At 44.9% G+C, this 19,531-nt stretch overlaps 1 protein-coding gene across 4 annotated transcripts in view; it reads left to right on the top strand.

Moving 5' to 3' along the window:
* LOC137439654 (acetyl-CoA carboxylase) overlaps positions 1-19,531 on the top strand; it is a 280,655-nt gene that overhangs the window by 184,162 nt on the left and 76,962 nt on the right. For all 4 annotated transcript variants that reach the window (XM_078768288.1, XM_068135620.2, XM_078768287.1 and 1 more), the window contains 7 exons: positions 461-676; positions 4,699-4,854; positions 9,022-9,225; positions 14,374-14,529; positions 14,664-14,792; positions 18,250-18,519; positions 19,255-19,352. In XM_078768288.1, the coding sequence (XP_078624414.1) occupies positions 461-676; positions 4,699-4,854; positions 9,022-9,225; positions 14,374-14,529; positions 14,664-14,792; positions 18,250-18,519; positions 19,255-19,352 (1,229 nt within the window). The remainder of the gene's footprint in view (positions 1-460; positions 677-4,698; positions 4,855-9,021; positions 9,226-14,373; positions 14,530-14,663; positions 14,793-18,249; positions 18,520-19,254; positions 19,353-19,531) is intronic.

The following is a 19,531-nucleotide window of genomic DNA, read 5'->3' as shown; positions in this document are numbered from 1 at the left end:
TTCGTTAAAGAAAGTTCCTTAAAAAGTTATAAAAGAGAGAAAAGGTTGGGGTGGGGCCCGAGGTCGTTTGCCTCGGGGCCTGTGCTGGCTCTCGGCGCTCCTGAGTGGAGGTAGTGCTCTCTGATATTGTATGATGCAGTGGGATTTAGCATTTGCCTTTCAGGACAGGTAGAACCTGATGTTCACAATCACTATCAGATTTGAACAATGTGTCACTGGACTTGTCACTCCACAAAATCCGTTTCCGTATTTGGAGGCTCCAGGACACCTGTTCTTCACGTGGCCTCATACCATTCCATGCATTGACGTTAACACATCTGGTGAGATGTTGTTGCACATTTGCTGGTACCACTACCCGAGGTCTTAGTTTTCCTCTCTGCTGCATCTTTGCAGAATTTCAACATTGCTTTTTGCCTTTGTTTGTTTCTACCGCTCCTTTCTTGATTTTTTTTTTTTTCAGTTTGAAGAAGACCGGATCTACAGACACCTTGAACCAGCATTGGCTTTCCAGCTCGAGCTTAACCGAATGCGAAACTTTGAGTTGAGTGCGGTCCCATGCGCCAATCACAAAATGCACCTGTACTTTGGTGCAGCACGTGTGGAGCAGGGTGCTGAGGTCACAGACTACAGATTCTTTATACGTGCCATCATCCGCCACTCTGACCTCGTCACAAAGGTAGGACCTGTTTTATTTATTTATTTTGTAATGACCTACTCATCAAAGGGCTTGCAGATATTTGCCATGTTTGACAAGTAAAGGACATGAAGAGATATCAGGCATAAATTTGATGAATTGTGTTATGAAATCAAGTCGAGACCTCGGTTTCCAGATATGAGGCTTTATTGAAATCTATCTCCACATACCCGATACGCACAGAACAAAGAATAATATCAGAACTACAGCAAAGATTCTACTAGTATTTCATTGTCGATAAGCGAGCAAATAATTCATTCCCCCATCATACCTTTCTCGAGCGTCCGCTCACACCAAACCAAAACCCCCTCCTTTCTCGTACAACCCGTTATATTCCTTTCCCAAGGCCATTCCATTCGAAGCCTCTTCTTCATATTTTATTACAAATTGCATGGACATTAGTAGAATGTACATCACATTTAGTATGAAGACAGTGGAAGACTGAAGTATTTTTCTTTTCTCTAATTACCTCCTCCACTGACAGTAGAAGGAGGTTATGCTTTCACCCCTGTCTGTCTATCTGTCTTTGTATATTTGTGAGTTAGATATCTCGAAAAATGATGGGTGGATTCGAACGAAATTTGGTGGACACGTTGGGTGTGTGACAAGGACAAATCGATTAGATTTTGGTGAAGATCCAGATTCGGTTCTGGAAACAACATTTATATACACAAAGAATTAAGTTAAGCACCCCCCCGTTTTTTTACAACCTCGCACATTACAAGTTTGTTGTCGTCAAAACAGTGTAATATACCCATGATATTGCTATATTTTCTGGAGAAGTGATATTATGGTCACATAAAAACATAACAATCATGCCGTTTTCAATATTTTATTCTGAATAATTTAAGGTGAAAATTTTTGGGAATTTTAGGCATATTTTCACCTCAATTTAAGTATGGAGCTATAGGTCCATCACGGACAGTGTGGATGACGTTTATGTTTTCTAACGTACAGTCATTGTTCTGAGAAGACCTCTAGCGATCTTTGCGTCAATAACGTGTGTAGGACCCACGTGATCGGATGGAGCAAGGTGCTGTGACAACCATCCCCTGGCCTGCGTACAGTCCTGACCTGAACCCCCTCGAGCACGTTTGGGACATGTTGGGACGACAAATTGCGAAGATGGTCCCTCCAATAGCCAATCTGGATGAATTGGAACGTGCATTACATCGGGAATGGAACAACCTGCCACAGCAACGCATACGACGGCTTACAGGGTCTATGAGACGTAGGGTTGAGTCAGTGATCCGATCACGTGGGTCCTACACACGTTATTGACGCAAAGATCGCTAGAGGTCTTCTCAGAACAATGACTGTACGTTAGAAAACATAAACGTCATCCACACTGTCCGTGATGGACCTATAGCTCCATACTTAAATTGAGGTGAAAATATGCCTAAAATTCCCAAAAAATTTCACCTTAAATTATTCAGAATAAAATATTGAAAACGGCATGATTGTTATGTTTTTATGTGACCATAATATCACTTCTCCAGAAAATATAGCAATATCATGGGTATATTACACTGTTTTGACGACAACAAACTTGTAATGTGCGAGGTTGTAAAAAAACGGGGGGGTGCTTAACTTAATTCTTTGTGTATATATATATACTAGCTAAATGCACCCGGCGTTGCCCGGGTTCTTTTTGAATGAATTTAATCTTCTGTACATATGTCTGACGCGAGCCCAGTATCAGTTAGTGCTCAACGATTCCTTGTTCTTTCTTCTGTCGGGCCCCTCGAGAGAAAATTTTGAAAGCATGTGTTGCAATCAGTCAGATATTCCTATTAAGTGCATAAGTTGTACTTCAAGTGAATTTTGAAAGAAGAAGAAGATTTATTGCGAAATGGGCCCAGCCCGGCCGAGGCGGCCTAGACCGGCCTCACCATCTAGCCTATAACCGTCCCGGGGCCCGTCCCGACATTTTTTGTTTCAGAGGTTTCCTCCTATCTTTCTCCGTTCAGGAGATTAGCGCGTGCAGACAAACAATATATAAAAGAAAGTTTTTGTTTGTTTGTTTGTTTGGATTTTGGAAAAATCGAAAAATGCAGTTTTTGCATTTTGCAAAATTTTGCAAATGCATTTTTGACGAAATGCAGTTTGGATTTGTGCCAGGAAGAGGAATGGTAGATGCGCTTTTTATTGTAAGGCAGTTGCAGGAGAAGTACATGGAGAAGAGGAAGAAGTTGTTTCTTGGGTTTGTTGATCTGGAGAAAGCATTCGATAGGGTTCCATCGAAGTAGTTACATGGGCATTGAGGATGTTAGGATTGGTGGAATGGTTGATCGGAGTAGTGATGGCAATGTACAAAAGAGCGCGCACAGCTGCAAGGACGAAGGACGGGAACAGTGGTGAGTTTGAGGTGAAGGTGGGAGTGCATCAGGGGTCGGTACTAAGTCCACTACTATTTGTAGCTGTGATGGAGGTGCTGGCTCAGAACGTAAAGGAGGGTTTACCGTGGGAGTTGTTGTATGCAGATTATCTGGTGTTGATTGTGGAAAGTATGGATGGACTGAAGGAAAAGATGAACAAGTGGAAGGAATGTATGGAGACAAAAGGTCTGAAGGTGAATATCGGAAAGACGAAGGTGATGTCAAGTGGTAAAGCATGTGGTGAGGTGGAAAGAACTGGGAAGTGGCCCTGTGCTGTGTGCAGGAAGGGTGGCGGAGTGAACTCCATTCAATGTACAATGTGCGCTGAGTGGGTTCATAAAAAATGTAGTGGTCTGAGAGGGTCATTAACCAGTGTGGCAGCTACATTCAAATGTAAGGTGTGCACAGAGGGAGCTGCAGATGGAGGAAATGTTAAGTTGGATCTTGGAGACGGCGTGAAGCTGGAAGGTGTGAAAACATTTTGCTACCTCGGAGACATGCTGAATGGAGAAGGTGGATCAGACTCGGCAATGGTTGCTAGAGTGAGATGTGCATGGAAGAAGTTTCGGGAACTGAGTGGCGTGCTGATGAGGAGGAGAGTGTCGCTGAAGCTGAAGGGAAAGGTGTATGCTGCATGTGTGAGAAGTGTTATGATTTATGGGAGCGAGACATGGGTAATGAACGTAGAGCAGCAACGAAGGCTGGAAAGGGTGGAAATGCGAATGGTTCGGTGGATGTGTGGAGTATCGTTGAGAGAGAGGAAGACAAATGATGAATTGCGAAAGATGATGGGAATATTGCCTGTGATTGATGCTGTGAAGAGGAACAGGTTGAGATGGTTTGGTCATGTGTTGAGGAAGGATGAAAGTGACTGGTTGAGAAGAGTGATGGAAATGAATGTAGAAGGAAGTAGAGGACGGGGAAAACCGAGAAAGACTTGGCTAAAGATGGTGGAAGAAGAAATGCGGGCAAGGGGGTTAACAAGGAGAGATGCAGAAAATAGGGCAAAATGGAGAAGATTGTCATGGGGACCACAAGGCTAACCCCCGCTCTAGCAGGGAAAATGGCCTTAAAATGCATGTTGTTGTTGTTGTTGTTGTTGTAGTATATATATTTTTTTTTTTTTTTTTTTTTTTTTTTTTTTAAGTGATCCTTCACTTTTGGCCCCATTAAGAAATGGGGCCAAAAACTACATATAGCACGATAAACATAAATGATATCTAGCATAAACTGTTTAGCCAAAAAGGTGTAGACAAATTATGACAAAACTTGGTGGATGAGTTGGGCACAGCAGGTGATGAGAACAAGCCGCTTAGGTTTTGGTTAAGGTCCAAATGCGGATCTGGCCTATCAGTGGGATACAAAGCATAAACTGTTTACCCTTGTGGAGGTGTGCGCTCTACTGAGTGCCGTTTCAGTTTAAACATGGTTTGAGCTGTACTTTCACACATTCTCGATCTCTCCCTTCACAATTTTCTATCTTCATACCTTCGTATTCCTGCGTAAGTTTCAACATGGCCATCGCCTTTTAACAATATTTAAACCGCGTCATTGAGCATTTTTGCGCTTGTTTGTGCCCTCGGCTTTTGAACACGTGACGTTATATATTTTGATCTGCATATACAGGAGGCCTCATTTGAGTATCTGCAGAATGAGGGTGAGCGGCTCCTCCTGGAAGCCATGGATGAGCTAGAGGTGGCTTTCGAAAACACAACAAAGCGTACTGACTGCAACCACATCTTCCTCAATTTTGTTCCCACTGTCATTATGGACCCATCCAAGGTGTGACTTTTAAGACTCTACCATTACATTTTGATAAAGAAAAGATATCTGATTGCATATTCTAAAGAACAGTAAAATAAGTTGCATTTAAAAAGGCAGCTGAAGGAGTGTCCTGCAATCTTTGTAGAATGATTGGGGGATACATGTTCATGTGCAATGCTCTTCGTTTATTTTGTTTCTATATTTTATGAATTCATATTAGAGGTTTTGTTTGGAAACATGCTGATGGTTGTATATTTCTCCATTACTTACTAATTTTTGTAATTCAAGTTAAAGTAAGTTTACCTCTCCAAAAGTCTTCGTCCAAAGTGTCGTTGTACAACCCATGCAGGTACTTGCTCCAACCTCACCCATGCCCGCACTCACTCTCGCCTCAGTCCTGCTTGCATTCGCTCCGACCTCAGTCCTTGTACTTGCTCCAGCCTCAGTCCTGCCTGCACTCACTCCATCCTCACCCCTGCCCGCACTCGCTCCAACCTCACCCTTGCCTGCACTCGCTCCAACCTCATCTCTGCCTGCACTCACTCCATCCTCACCTCTGCCTGCACTCGCTCCAACCTCACCCCTGCTTGCACTTGCTCTGACCTCAGTCCAGCTTGCACTAACAATCCTTAGGTATGCCATTTCTATACATTTCCTGCAGTGAAAACTACCCACTGTTGCTACTGTCCCCAATATTGCCCACATCAAAAATTTATAACATTATTTATAATTTTCCTCAATTATCCTTGTTCCCCAATTAACTTTCTCTCTGTCTACTCATTTCCCAACCAGCTTTTCACTGCTTTTCTTTCTCTGCTCTGTCCAATACCTAATCTAATCACAGGAGATAAAAAAGAATGTACCATTCATCTAGCCACCAAAAGGAGGAGGCCTTAAAACACACACTTCAAAATACAGAAATAGAATTACCCACTCACCTGCTCCTGATACTGTAACCTTGAGTGATATTAAACACACCAAACCTTGCACAAAATCACCATAACATATACCAAAAGTAACAAAAAACAAGCACTTATCACATTCTGCCATAAGGAGCGCTGAATCTACCATCTACCATATGTTTAAGGCCTGCTCGCAAAATAGTCATGTAATTTTTCCTCGCAAACTGGTCATGGAATTTGTGAACCTGCAGGCCTTGTTTGCAATATTGCAATACAAAGCAAGTGTTTGTAACTCAAATTAGCAACGACAAGTATCGTATGTCTAGGCAGCTCCTCGTTACCTGAGACCCTTGTGTCTGTGATGACTACCTAGGTGTCACAGTATAGCAAAACGTGACAATGACATCTCAACTTTTCTGTAGGTTGGAGAGCTGATTAAAATTATCTTTATTCGCAACCGCAAAACTGTGTCCCCCTAACGGGATTATCGGAAGCCAATAGACAAATATGCTTGTTAAAGTGGACATCTCTCTGACCATTCTCAGAGAGCCTCCTCAGCGTCGACGAGTCTGGCATTTCACTCAGGCCAACTGGCACGGTCTTCAAGCAGCCATCAATCATCTGGACTGGTCTCCCATCTCTACCACCTCTGACATCAACTCATCCTGGGAATTCTTCCAAAGTAAATTGCTCTCTCTCATGCACAGATTTATCCCATCTCGTCTTCAGTTGTCATACCCTTCCTCCCGTCCATGGTACACGGAATCTTGTGGTGAGGCTATTGCCCAGAAACAACTTGCTTTCGTCTCCTGGAAAGCAAATCCAATGGAAGGAAATCTCATTTCCTTTCACAAAGCCCGAAACAAGTGTGTGTCCACCCTCAGGAGAGCCAGGAAACAATATCTCTCCGTTCTCAGGACCGAACTCTCTTATCTGTCTCCCTCTTCCAAATCCTGGTGGCGTCTGGTCAAATCTGTTTCTGGAGTTTGTTCCCCCTCCATCCCCTCCCTCACCTCAAACGGCCACACAGCTGACTCCGCACGTGAAAAAGCTGAATGCCTCAACTCTGTGTTTGCCTCTAAATCTTGTGTCCCAAACCCATCCCTCTCTGTACCCACCGTACCCAGTCGTACCCAGCTGCTCCTGGACTCTGTGTCCTTTCCTCCTGACAAGGTGGAAAAGTTTCTGTCAACCCTCGACTCTGATTCTGCAACTGGACCTGACGGCATCAGCCCACGGGTCCTAAAATCCTGTTCTTCCGCTCTTTCACTCCCTCTCTCTGTTCTCTTCACCCTCTCTTTTGCTCAAGGTCATCTTCCATCTGCTTGGAAATCTGCCAACATCACCGCTTTGCACAAAAAAGGTGCAAAAACAGATCCCAGCAACTACAGACCAATCAGCCTTCTCCCAATTATCAGCAAAGTCATGGAATCCATCATTGCTTCAGATATGAAATCTTTCCTCTTCTCCAATGGCTTGATCTCTGATCATCAATTTGGTTTCAGACCTGGACACTCTACTCTGGACATGCTGCTTCTGCTTTCTCAACAATGGATGGAGGTCCACAATGCCAAACAGGAAATTAGAGCAGTCTCCCTTGACATATCACGTGCCTTCGATACGGTCTGGCACCCCGCTCTGCTCACCAAACTCTCCTCTTTTGGTATCCATGGAAATCTCCACGCATGGCTGGCGGACTTCCTCTCTAGTCGTAGTCAACATGTGGCCCTGAATGGGTTTCTCTCATCTCCTCTTCCTGTTCAGGCTGGAGTTCCACAAGGCAGTGTTCTGTGCCCTGTGCTTTTTCTGGTCTTCATCAATGATCTCTCTGACTCTCTTGAAAATCCTCTGTATCTCTTTGCTGATGACTCTACTCTCTGTCGCTCCATTCTTCATCCCTCAGATCGGCAGTCTGCAGCCTCCTCACTCTCTGCAGACCTGGACAAAATCACAGACTGGGCAAACAAGTGGAACATGTCTTTCAATCCTGACAAATCTCACACTCTTACGATGTCTCTCCGAAAAGACCGACTGGACAACCCTCCCATCCACTTTCTGAATAATCCTCTCCAGGAAGTTCTGTCACTCAAGCTTTTGGGTCTCACTATCTGCCATGATCTTTCCTGGGAAAACCACATTTCAAATCTGGCCTCCAAAGCCAGTCGCCGACTGGGCATCCTCCGTCGTGCGAAGTCCTTCCTTGGCACACCTGAGCTTCTCACCACATACAAGGCTTTCATTCGCAGCTCAATGGAATACTGCTCTCCCCTCTGGGCTGGTGCTCCTGCCTCACACCTAGCTCGTCTTCACGCTGTTGAAACCAAAGCATTCAGAATCATTGGAATCTCCCGCGATGAAGCTAACTCCAAGGGCCTCTCACTCACTCACCGCAGGCAGGTTGGTGGTCTTTCCGTCTTCTACCGACTCCTCTCTGGCCTTGCCCCCCCCCAGCTCTCTCTGGGCTCTGTCCCGCAAATATTCCTACAGGTCGCACAAGATCTGCCTGCAACCCTCTTATGGTCAAACTGCCAAAATCAAGACTCTCTGCTCACCTTCACTCCTTCATTCCTCTTTTCTCCCGCCTCTGGAACAAACTCCCTCACTCTCTTCAATCCCACTCCACCCTCCAGGTCTTTAAAACAGCTGTTCACCACCATCTCTTATCTTTCCCCATCCAAAACCTTGATCTTTTCTACCCCCGCTAATTTCACCCCAATTCCACTTTTTTGAAATACCAACTTCTGTCCTGGAAGTCCTTGGTGTCCTTGTGTTTTATACTTCTCCCTCCCCCCCCCCCCTTCCCACGCCTCCTCCCCCTAAGCCCTCTCCCTTCCACACATCTCCCTGCTCTCAAATGTTGTGTTTGTGTGCTTCCCCTTCTCTCCCCATCTTGTCGTCCGCTCCCTCTTTTTATATATTTTGTTTGTCTGGTTGATTTGTTTGTGAAGTAAATGTTAGCTCTTTCACGAGCCTCGATTCAGTATACAAAAATTTTTTTTTTTAAATGCACTCGTGTGGCAGACGATCCTTGCTGGTGACATGTCATGCAGCAATAGCTGTGATGGGACACAATTTGTGTTGTACTTGCTATACATAGTTAGGGGGTCTTACTATTCATATATAGGAGGCATCACACACAAGTTACGAGTCAACTTGTTTTTGGTTCTTAGTTGATAAGGAGAAGGATATGAGCATTCCTTATTGCTGTACTCGTGAATTGTTCCAGTTTAAAGTTTGTTATATGCTTCAGAGTAGTTTTCATTTCTTTTCCACTCTGAACCAGATTGAGGAGTCTGTGCGGAGCATGGTCATGCGCTATGGCAGTCGCCTTTGGAAGTTGCGCGTGCTGCAGGCTGAACTCAAGATTAACATCCGGCTCACGCCTATGGGCAACGCCATTCCCATCCGCCTGTTCCTCACCAATGAGTCAGGATATTACCTCGACATCAGCCTCTATAAGGAGGTCACAGATAACTCCATAGGGCAGGTGAGGTTTTTTTGAGGTGCTGTAGATCTGACAAAAGAAAACGTTTCGACAGTCTTTCCAACAAAATATTGGTTTTACTCTGTCATGTGATGATAAATTATTTGTTGTATTTGTTTTAGGTTATTACAAAAGATTTCCCCAAGCTTGTGCTTCAAAGCAAAACGCACACACACACACACACACACACACACACACACACACACACACACACACACACACACATACACACACACACAGTTTTAACAGGAATCATCATAGAAGTGATGTAAAAACACCTAACACAACAATGAGGCCGAGGGGCAGAACAGAAGGGATGCAAGAGAAGATGTTATGGAACAATAGACCACTAGTCAGGGTCGAAGTCTATAATTGCAACATGAGAAGATACAAATTGTCCACAGCATGGATGGACTAAAAAAAGCTTTTGACAGTGTTCCACATTCATGGATGATAAAGGGCATGCAAATACAACAACAATATGCATTTTAAAGGCCATTTTCCCTGCTAGAGCGGGGGTTAGCCCCATGACAATCTTCTCCATTTTGCCCTATTTTCTGCATCTCTCCTTATTAACCCCCTTGCCTGCATTTCTTCTTCCACCATCTTTGGCCAAGTCTTTCTCGGTCTTCCCCGTCTTCTACTTCCTTCTACATTCATTTCCATCACTCTTCTCAACCAGTCACTTTCATCCTTCCTCAACACATGACCAAACCATCTCAACTTGTTCCTCTTCACAGCATCAATCACAGGCTCTATTCCCATCATCTTTCGCAATTCATCATTTGTCTTCCTCTCTCTCAACGATACTCCACACATCCGTCGAACCATTCGCATTTCCACCCTTTCCAACCTTCGTTGCTGCTCTACGTTCATTACCCATGTCTCGCTCCCATAAATCATAACACTTCTCACACATGCAGCATACACCTTTCCCTTCAGCTTCAACGACACTCCCCTCATCATCAACACGCCACTCAATTCCCGAAACTTCTTCCATGCACATCTCACTCGAGCAACCGTTGCCGAGTCTGATCCACCTTCTCCATTCAGCATGTCTCCGAGGTAGCAAAATGTTTTCACACCTTCCAGCTTCACGCCGTCTCCAAGATCCAACTCAACATTTCCTCCATCTGCAGCTCCCTCTGTGCACACCTTACATTTGAATGTAGCTGCCACACTGGTAAATGACCCTCTCAGACCACTACATTTTTGATGAACCCACTCAGCGCACATTGTACACTGAATGGAGTTCACTCCGACACCCGTCCTACACACAGCACAGGGCCACTTCCCAGTTCTTTCCACCTCACCACATGCTTTACCACTTGCCATCACCTTTGTCTTTCTGATATTCACCTTCAGACCTTTTGTCTCCATACATTCCTTCCACTTGTTCATCTTTTCCTTCAGTCCATCCATGCTTTCCGCAATCAACACCAGATCATCTGCATGCAACAACTCCCACGGTAAACCCTCCTTTACGTTCTGAGCCAGCACCTCCATCACAGCTACAAATAGTAGTGGACTTAGTACCGACTCCTGATGCACTCCCACCTTCACCTCAAACTCACCGCTGTTCCCGTCCTTCGTCCTTACAGCTGTGCGTGCTCTTTTGTACATTGCCATCACTACTCTGATCAACCATTCCTCCACTCCTAACTTCCTCAATGCCCATGTCAATACTTTGCGTGGAACCCGATCGAATGCTTTCTCCAGATCAACAAACCCAAGAAACAACTTCTTCCTCTTCTCCATGTACTTCTCCTGCAACTGCCTCACAATGAAAAGCGCATCTGTCGTTCCTCTTCCTGGCATGAATCCAAACTGCATTTCGTCGATCTTCACTTTCTTCCTTATCCTCCTCTCCAACACCCTTTCCAATACCTTCATTCCATGCTCCAATTACTTTATCGCTCGGTACGAGCCACACTCCAGCGGGCCACCCTTCCCCTTGTATAGAGGGACGAGGGTACTCAGTTCTCAACCACTGGAATGCGGCCTTCTTTCACCACCAGATTACAGATCTCTGTGAATCTTCACACCCCAACTTCCTGCTGCCTTCAACATATCTCCCACAACTCCCGTCGGCCCTCCCGCTTTTCTACCCTTCATTGCTTTTATCGCTTCCTCAACTTCCTTCTCAGTTATCTTCTCTGCCGGTCCTAAAACTGGGTTACTCTCTATGTTGCCATCCCATTCATTCTCTGTATTCAACAGCATTTCCATATATCTTTTCCATCTTCCTTTAATTCCATCTGGGTCGACAAAGATTTGTCCCACTTCATCCTTCAAGCAGCTCACCCCCATCACATCACACCTCTCTTTCGCTATCTGCTATGCAATCCTGAATACTGCTTTCTGACCCTCTTCCGAATCCAAGCATTCTCTGAACATTTTCCTACATGCCTCCTGCGCCTTTGCTACCTCTTTCTTTGCAGCCTTCCTGGCTGCCTTATAACTTTCATGCTCTGCTGTTTCTGCTCCCGTACCCTTTGCCTGCTGCCACTCCTTGAACTTCTTCCTCTTCTCGTCAATCCTCTTTCCAACTTCATCATCCCACCACCATGTTTCCGAGTGCCTCGGTGGTCCTTTTGTCCATCCACATACCTCACCAACGGCTCCCAACAGACTGGCTTTCATTGACATCCAACCACTTTCAAGCTCAACCACATCATCCTCGACCCTACTCAGCCTCTCTTTTAATGCCTCCCTTACTGTCACCTCTTTCAACCTCCACACCTTCATTCTCGGTTGGTACTTCAGCTGCCGAGCTCTCCTCGCACCTTTCACCCTTACGTCGCAGACAACCAAGTGGTGCTGTGAAACAGCCTCCTCCCCCGGGATCACCTTTGTGTCCCGGAGGTGCCCCCTATCTCGCCTACGCACCATCAGGTAGTCAACGGTTGTCGTCGACCCACCTGACGTGTATGTAACAAGCTTATTATCCTCTTTCTGGAACTGAGTATTACAAATCAACAAATCAGCTCCATCATCAAACTCCAAAATCCTTTCACCTTCTCCATTTATCACACCATATCCGTAACCCCCATGAACTCCGTCAAAACCATCCATACTCCTTCCCACATGTCCATTTAGGTCTCCTCCTACCACAACAACTTCCTCATCTTTCACGTTTTCCATCAGCTTCTCTATCGCACACCAGAACATGTCCTTCTCTTCATCGCTTCGACCAACCTGCGGAGCATATCCCGAGATGACGTTCACCAAGAGCTTTCCAATCATCATTTTCACCATCATCAACCTATCACTCACTCTAGTCACACTCACCACACTGTCTACAAACTCCTCAGAAAACAGGACACCAACACCATTCACGCCCTCCAGGCACCCTTGCCACACAAACTTGTATTTCTGTCCCTGCCTACCCTTCACCATTCTCACACCACTTCCCTTCCATCTCGTCTCTTGCACACAACATATGTCCACTCTTCTTCTGACCAATACTTCCACCACTTCTCCTGATCTCCCTGTCATTGTCCCTACATTCCATGTCCCAAACCTCAGAAACCGATCTCCACTTCGGGCTGTACCCTGCCCACATGTAGTTGTAATTGTCATGGTTCTCTTTTTGAGGCAATGTTTTTATGGCCGGATGCCCTTCCTGACGCCAACCCTCTTAGTCGCCTCTTACGACACGCAGGGATACGGCGTACCTATTCTTATCCAGGGTAGACACTGGGAAACGTTTAAAACATGGAAATTCGGGGGGGGGGGGGGCGGGGGCGTCAGCATCACGGCTGCGGTTTAAACATATTTAAATATATATTTAAACAAAACCATGAAAAACAATCTGGGAAAAGTCTCTAAGTGAGAACGTGGATTTGAGAAAGCAGGAGCAGAGGTGAAAGAAAACGTGATATAGGGGGCGGGGCACAAGTCGAGACGAGGAGGCCGCACGAGACACCAGGCCGCACGAGGCGCGAACAAAGAAACGACTAATTACACACAAATTGCAACAACTACAAAACCAAAACCAAATAGAAACACACAATAACACATACACAACAAAATACGCAGCGGAAATTTGACAAAGAAACGAACGGAAAAACACTCAAACTTTGATGCCGTGGAGAGATCGAAGCAAGCTCCGTCGCTCGAGGGACCGGAAGTCATTGGAAGTCAACCGGAAGTCACATGTTGATATGAATCGTTAAAAATGTACAAGATAAATCCCCAAATAATCAAACTGATTGAGCTTGAGGTCTTGGCTTGGATTGATCTTGGCAATCAAGCCGATTGCATCCCCCCCTCCCCCAATCCTGTTTTGCTTTGTTCTGGATCTACTAAGTAACCTCATTAATGAGCAAGGACATGGACACACCCACACACCATAACATCCAATAAAAGAATGTCCAAAAAAACAAGAAAGGTGACACATTTACTGTACTTGAATGATTTAAAACTCTATTCACCGAATGACCAAACATTGGCAGGACAAGTGAAATTATTGAAACAGTTCACTGACGACATCCAAATGTAATTACGAGTATAGCACCAACAATTGCAACAAAGAAGAAAATAAAATGAAATATCAACAAATACACACCAACAACTGGGAAAACGATAAAAGAGCATGAAGGTATAATAATAGTTGGACAGATTGGGAGTAGACAAAGAAGGCTCTTTAGAATGGCTAAGAAGAGGTCAGCTCAACTGGGATGAAGAAAGAATCATGTATCATCTGGGATGAATCATGTCCCTCCCCTTCCGTGCCTGTTCCTGTCACCCCTCCCCTATCACCCCTATCCCCACTCCACCCCCCCCCCCTCCCTCCACCTCCCCTCCCTGTCTCTTGCTGTCCCTGTCCCTAACCCTCCCCCTTTCCTCCCTCTCCCCTTCTATCCCTCCCCTTCTCCTCTCCTCCCCCCTCCTGCTCCCCTCTACCCTTCCTTCCCCCCTCCACTTCCCTCCCCTCCACTCTCCCTCCCCTCCACTCCCCTCCCCTCCACTCTCCCTCCCTTTCCCTCCACTCTCCCTCCCTTTCCCTCCACTCTCCTTCCCCCTCCCCTTCCACTCTCCCTCCCCCACCCACTCTACCCCCCCCCCCCCCCCACGATTTATTTTACCACTTGCTTTTGAATTGCCTCGTTGCATTTGGATGCTCAGTGATGATGTAACTGTGTTCAGATCATGTTTTGTGCTTATGGAGACAAGCGAGGACCCCTGCATGGCATGCTCATCAACATGCCTTATGTCACCAAGGACCTCTTACAGGCCAAACGATTTCAAGCACAAAGTATGGGAACAACATATGTGTACGACCTACCTGAGATGTTCCGCCAAGTATGTCCAGGGAGGGTTGTTGGTGGATAATTTTCTCTTAAAAGATGTTTTAAAGGAGCAACCCTAAAGATATTCCAAGTAACTATGAATTTGTTTGGGTTAATTCCTATGGCACTCATCGTGTGGCCATGCAGGCTCTGCTTAAGCTGTGGAGGGATGTGGAAGTTGGCACATGTCCTCTGGAACTACTCAGCTGCACAGAGCTTGTACTAGACTCTCAAAGGCACATCACTCGGATGAACCGTTTGCCCGCCTGCAATGAGGTCTGTTTTACTTGTGGAGAGTGTTCTGCATTGCGTGTTAACTAATGTAAAATGTTAAATAAGGTTGTGTAAAAGATGCTGCATCAATAGCGATACATTTCCGAAGTTGTTTTTCCACAACCTTTAAAATCTTTATTTTATATAAATTGAATTGTGTGCTTGAACACTGTCGAACACAAATCGCCTTTTTAGCACTTTCAAAACCCTTCCAATTAGCGATACCTGTTTGCTTTTGGTCGGAGTTTCCCCAGTGAATAACAGTGGACCATAATCCATTCCATATTTTTGTGTTAATAGAGGATTTTTTTTTTTTTGTATACAAGATTGAAGCTCGTGTAAGAACTAACATCAATCACAAAAACAAAACAAAAAAAAACGGACGCACAAAACACACAGCAAAGGGAGCAGGAGACAAGATGGGGAGAGAGAGGGAAGCAAACAAGTACAACAGCAGAGAACAGGGACATCGGGAGATATGTGGGAGGGAGAGGGCTTGGGGAGGAGGCATGGGAAGGGGAGAGTGTGGGGGGGGGGGGGGGGTGGGAGAGGTATAAAACACATGGACACAGCTAGGACTTCCAGGAAAGAAGTCGGTATTTCAAAAAAGGTCGATCTGGGGTGAATTAATGGGGGTAGAAAAGATCAAGGTTTTGGATGAGGGAAGATAAGAGATGGTGGTGAACAGCTGTGTTAAAGACCTGGAGGGAGGGGTGGGATTGAAGAGAGTGAGGGAGTTTGTTTCAGAGGTGGGAGTAAAGAGGAATGAAAGAGAAGGGATCCATTCAGGGCCACACGTTGACTATGACCAGAGAGGAAGTCCGCAAGCTATGCGTGGAGATTTCCATGGATACCATAGGAGGAGGGTTTGGTGAGTAGAGCAGGGTGCCAGACCGTATCGAAGGCACGTGATATGTCAAGGGAGACGGTTCTGATTTCATGTTTGGCATTGAGGACCTCCATCCATTGTTGAGACAGCAGAAGCAGCATGTCCAGAGTGGAGTGACCTGGTATGAAACCAAATTGATGACCAGAGATCAAGCCATTGGAGAAGAGGAAGGATTTCATATCCGAAGCAATGATGGATTCCATGACTTTGCTGATAATTGGGAGCCGGCTGATTGGTCTGTAGTTGCAAGGATCTGTTTTTGCACCTTTTCAAGTCAACTGGACTATGTCCAGGTGAGTTTTTGTCGACACCCGGTGTCCGTCGTCCGTCTGTCTGTCTGCCTGTCGTCTGTAAACAATTTGACGTCTACGCTCTAAAAGTCACAAATATTGATTAAATTTGATGAAACTTGTTATGCAGAATCTTTAAGACATAAACTATTTTGGGATTGCATTTGGGCGTTGCACGCCCAAAAATGGGCGCGGCAGGGTGGCCATATTGAAAAAACAATTTTTGTCATATATTTTTTAGCACATATAAACTATATAGTTTGTGGTTCTATTGTTCATATTCTAACCATATTGACATAGACCAGTTGAGTTCAGGTTTCCTGGAACCTCTCTAGTTTGTGTAAAGCAGTGATGTTGGCTGATTTCCAAGCAGATGGCAGATGACCTTGAGCAAAAGAGAGGGTGAATAGAACAGAGAGAGGGTGAGATAGAGCAGTAGAGCAGGATTTTAGAACCCGTGGGCTGATGCCGTCTGGTCCAGTTGCAGAATCAGAGTCGAGGTTTGATTGAAACTTCTCCACCTTGTTAAGAGAGAAGGACACAGAGTCCAGGAGCAGCTGGGTACGACTGGGTACGGTGGGTACAGAGAGGGATGGGTTTGGGATACAAGGTTTGAGGCAAACAGAGTTGAGGCATTCGGCTTTGTCACGTGCAGAGTCAGCTGTGTATCCGTTTTAGGTAAGGGAGGGGATGGAGGGGGAACAAACACCAGAAATAGATTTGACCAGATGCCACCAGGATTTGGAGGAAGGAGAAATGCTTTACTTCCCAATGAGCATGAGGATTCCCAATGCTTTACTTCCATAGTCTCCTCTGTTGTCTGGGAGTAACGTAGTAGTTTCTATGTAACCATTTCATCCACTGCATAGTATGCTGTGATGTTTGCATTTTCCATGTGCTTTTCTTTCTGAACGTGGCCTTCACATTGAGGTGTATAACATTCAGCTTTGATGTTCATCATCTTCGCTCATTACCTCTGCCACCAAAGGTGGATGGAGGTTATGTTTTCACCTCTGTCTGTCTGTTTGTCTGTCTGTGAACAAGGTATCTGAAAAAGTTATGGATGGATTTGAATGAAATTTGGTGGACAAGTTGGGTGTCTGACAAGACCGAATCAATTTGATTTTGGTGAAGATCTGAATGTGGATTCGGATACGATAATTATTTAATTTCGAAGTGATTCTTCACCATAGGGAGTTTGGGCGAAAAGCGATATACAAAATGATATTTAAAAAAGGTATGGACCAGTTATGACTAAACTTGGGGGACAAGTTGGTTCGGTGACAAGAAGAAGCTGATTCGGTTTTGGTTCAGGTCCGAATCCAGATCCGGCCTATCAGTGGGATACAAAACATAAACTGTTCATCCTGGCGGAGGTGTGCTCTTTACCGAGTGCCGTTCTAGTTTTTTTTCTGCTTTGATTCCCACATGTATGCCTCGTGCACTATAATTATTTACTTCAGCTACTGTACTTTCAGTAGCATTACTCATTACCATACATTTTATATTGACTGGAGGTACAACCTAAGTTTGTCAAAACTGTGCACAAAATAATTCAAACATTCTTTTATAGGGTTTAATGTTTTTTTAAACTCGACTGGATTATGTCCAGCTGAGTTTTTGTCGACACCCAGTGTCCGTCGTCCGTCCGTCGTCTGGCGTCTGTAAACAATTCGACGTCTATGCTCTAAAAGTCACAAATATTGATAAAATTTGATGAAACTTGATACGCAGCATCTTTAAGACATAAACTAGTTTGGGATTGCATTTGGGCGTTGCACGCCCAAAAATGGTCGCGGCAAGGCGGCCATATTGAAAAATCAATTTTTGTCAATCTGGTACTTCCTAATGTAGCTAGAAGGCTGAAACTTGGTGTGTAGACAGTATGTAACAAACCTCAACACATAATAAATTCAAGTCTGAAATCGGAGAAAAGTAATTGTAGTTTTACTTTTCATGCCTCACTTAAAACTCAATTTGTTCTAGTTTCCTGTTTAAACATGAGATACCTTCAACGTTACTGTACCTCTTTAGCACATATAAACTATATAGTTTGTGGTTCTATTATGCATATTCTAACCATATTGATATAGACCAGTTGAGTTCAGGTTCCCTGGAACCTCTAGTTTTGAGTTTGTGTAGTTATGTTTATTAAAGCTGTTTAGAAGTGAAATTAAATAATTTTCAAATATTAGTTTTTCATCTTGTTTAAACTGCATTCATTCTTTCGTGACTCCATAGCTCACACCCCCACACCTCAATCTTGCCGGTGCCCTTACAGGTGGGGATGGTTGCTTGGTACATGACCCTGATAACGCCGGAATTCACAGCAGGCCGAAGCCTCATCCTCATTGCAAATGACATCACGCATTGCATCGGCTCATTTGGACCACAGGAGGACTTGCTTTTTGAGCAGGCCTCACAGCTGGCGCGCGCAGAGGGTCTCCCGCGTATCTATGTGGCGGCCAACAGTGGTGCACATATTGGACTCGCTGAAGAAATCAAACACATTTTTAATGTGGCCTGGAATGACTCAAATTACCCATACAAGGTAACACGTCTTGTTTCGTCTGTCCATTTTATTTTTATTCACCAAAACCACCAAGGTTAATGGCTGCAATTGTTCTACCTTTTTGTACATTATCGTAGAGCTATGCTCACAGTATGAGCTCAAGGTCTAAATGTTACTGAGTAGTGGCATGGACAACAACAACAACAACGGGCATTTTAAGGCCATTTTCCCTGCAAGAGCGGGGGTTAGCCTTGCGGTCCCCATGACAATCTTCTCCATTTTTCCCTATTTTCTGCATCTCTCCTTGTTAACCCCCTTGCCCGCATTTCTTCTTCCACCATCTTTAGCCAGGTCTTTCTCGGTCTTCCCCGTCCTCTACTTCCTTCTACATTCATTTCCATCACTCTTCTCAACCAGTCACTTTCATCCTTCCTCAACACATGACCAAACCATCTCAACCTGTTTCTCTTCACAGCATCAATCACACGCTCTATTCCCATCATCTTTCGCAATTCATCATTTGTCTTCCTCTCTCTCAACGATACTCCACACATCCACCGAACCATTCGCATTTCCACTCTTTCCAGCCTTCGTTGCTGCTCTACGTTCATTACCCATGTCTCGCTCCCATAAATCATAACACTTCTCACACATGCAGCATACACCTTTCCCTTCAGCTTCAACGACACTCCCCTCCTCATCAGCACGCCAATATTACTTTATTCTTTCTTTTCTTATCTTGCTACATACAAGTTGATAATTATCTTTTCACAGGGCTTTAAATATCTGTACTTGACCCCGCAAGATTACAAGCGTGTGAGTCACATGAACTCGGTGCAGTGTGAGCACGTTGAAGAGGATGGCGAGTCAAGGTGAATCTTCCACTCACGTGCGCAAATAGAAGCATTTGATTGTACATATTGTTAGCTCCGCCACCTAAGGCGCTCTCCCAAGTGCTGTTCTAGTTTCCTTGTGCTTTACCTCCAATGTTGAATTGGTGAGAGATATTCAGCACACCTGTGACCATGTGCCTGCAAGAAGCACTGTTGTC

Source organism: Myxine glutinosa, chromosome 14, assembly GCF_964187855.1.
Source record: "Myxine glutinosa chromosome 14, kmMyxGlut1.1, whole genome shotgun sequence".
In the NCBI taxonomy this organism is placed as follows: domain Eukaryota; kingdom Metazoa; phylum Chordata; class Myxini; order Myxiniformes; family Myxinidae; genus Myxine; species Myxine glutinosa.
This window is presented reverse-complemented; position numbering and strand designations above follow the sequence as displayed.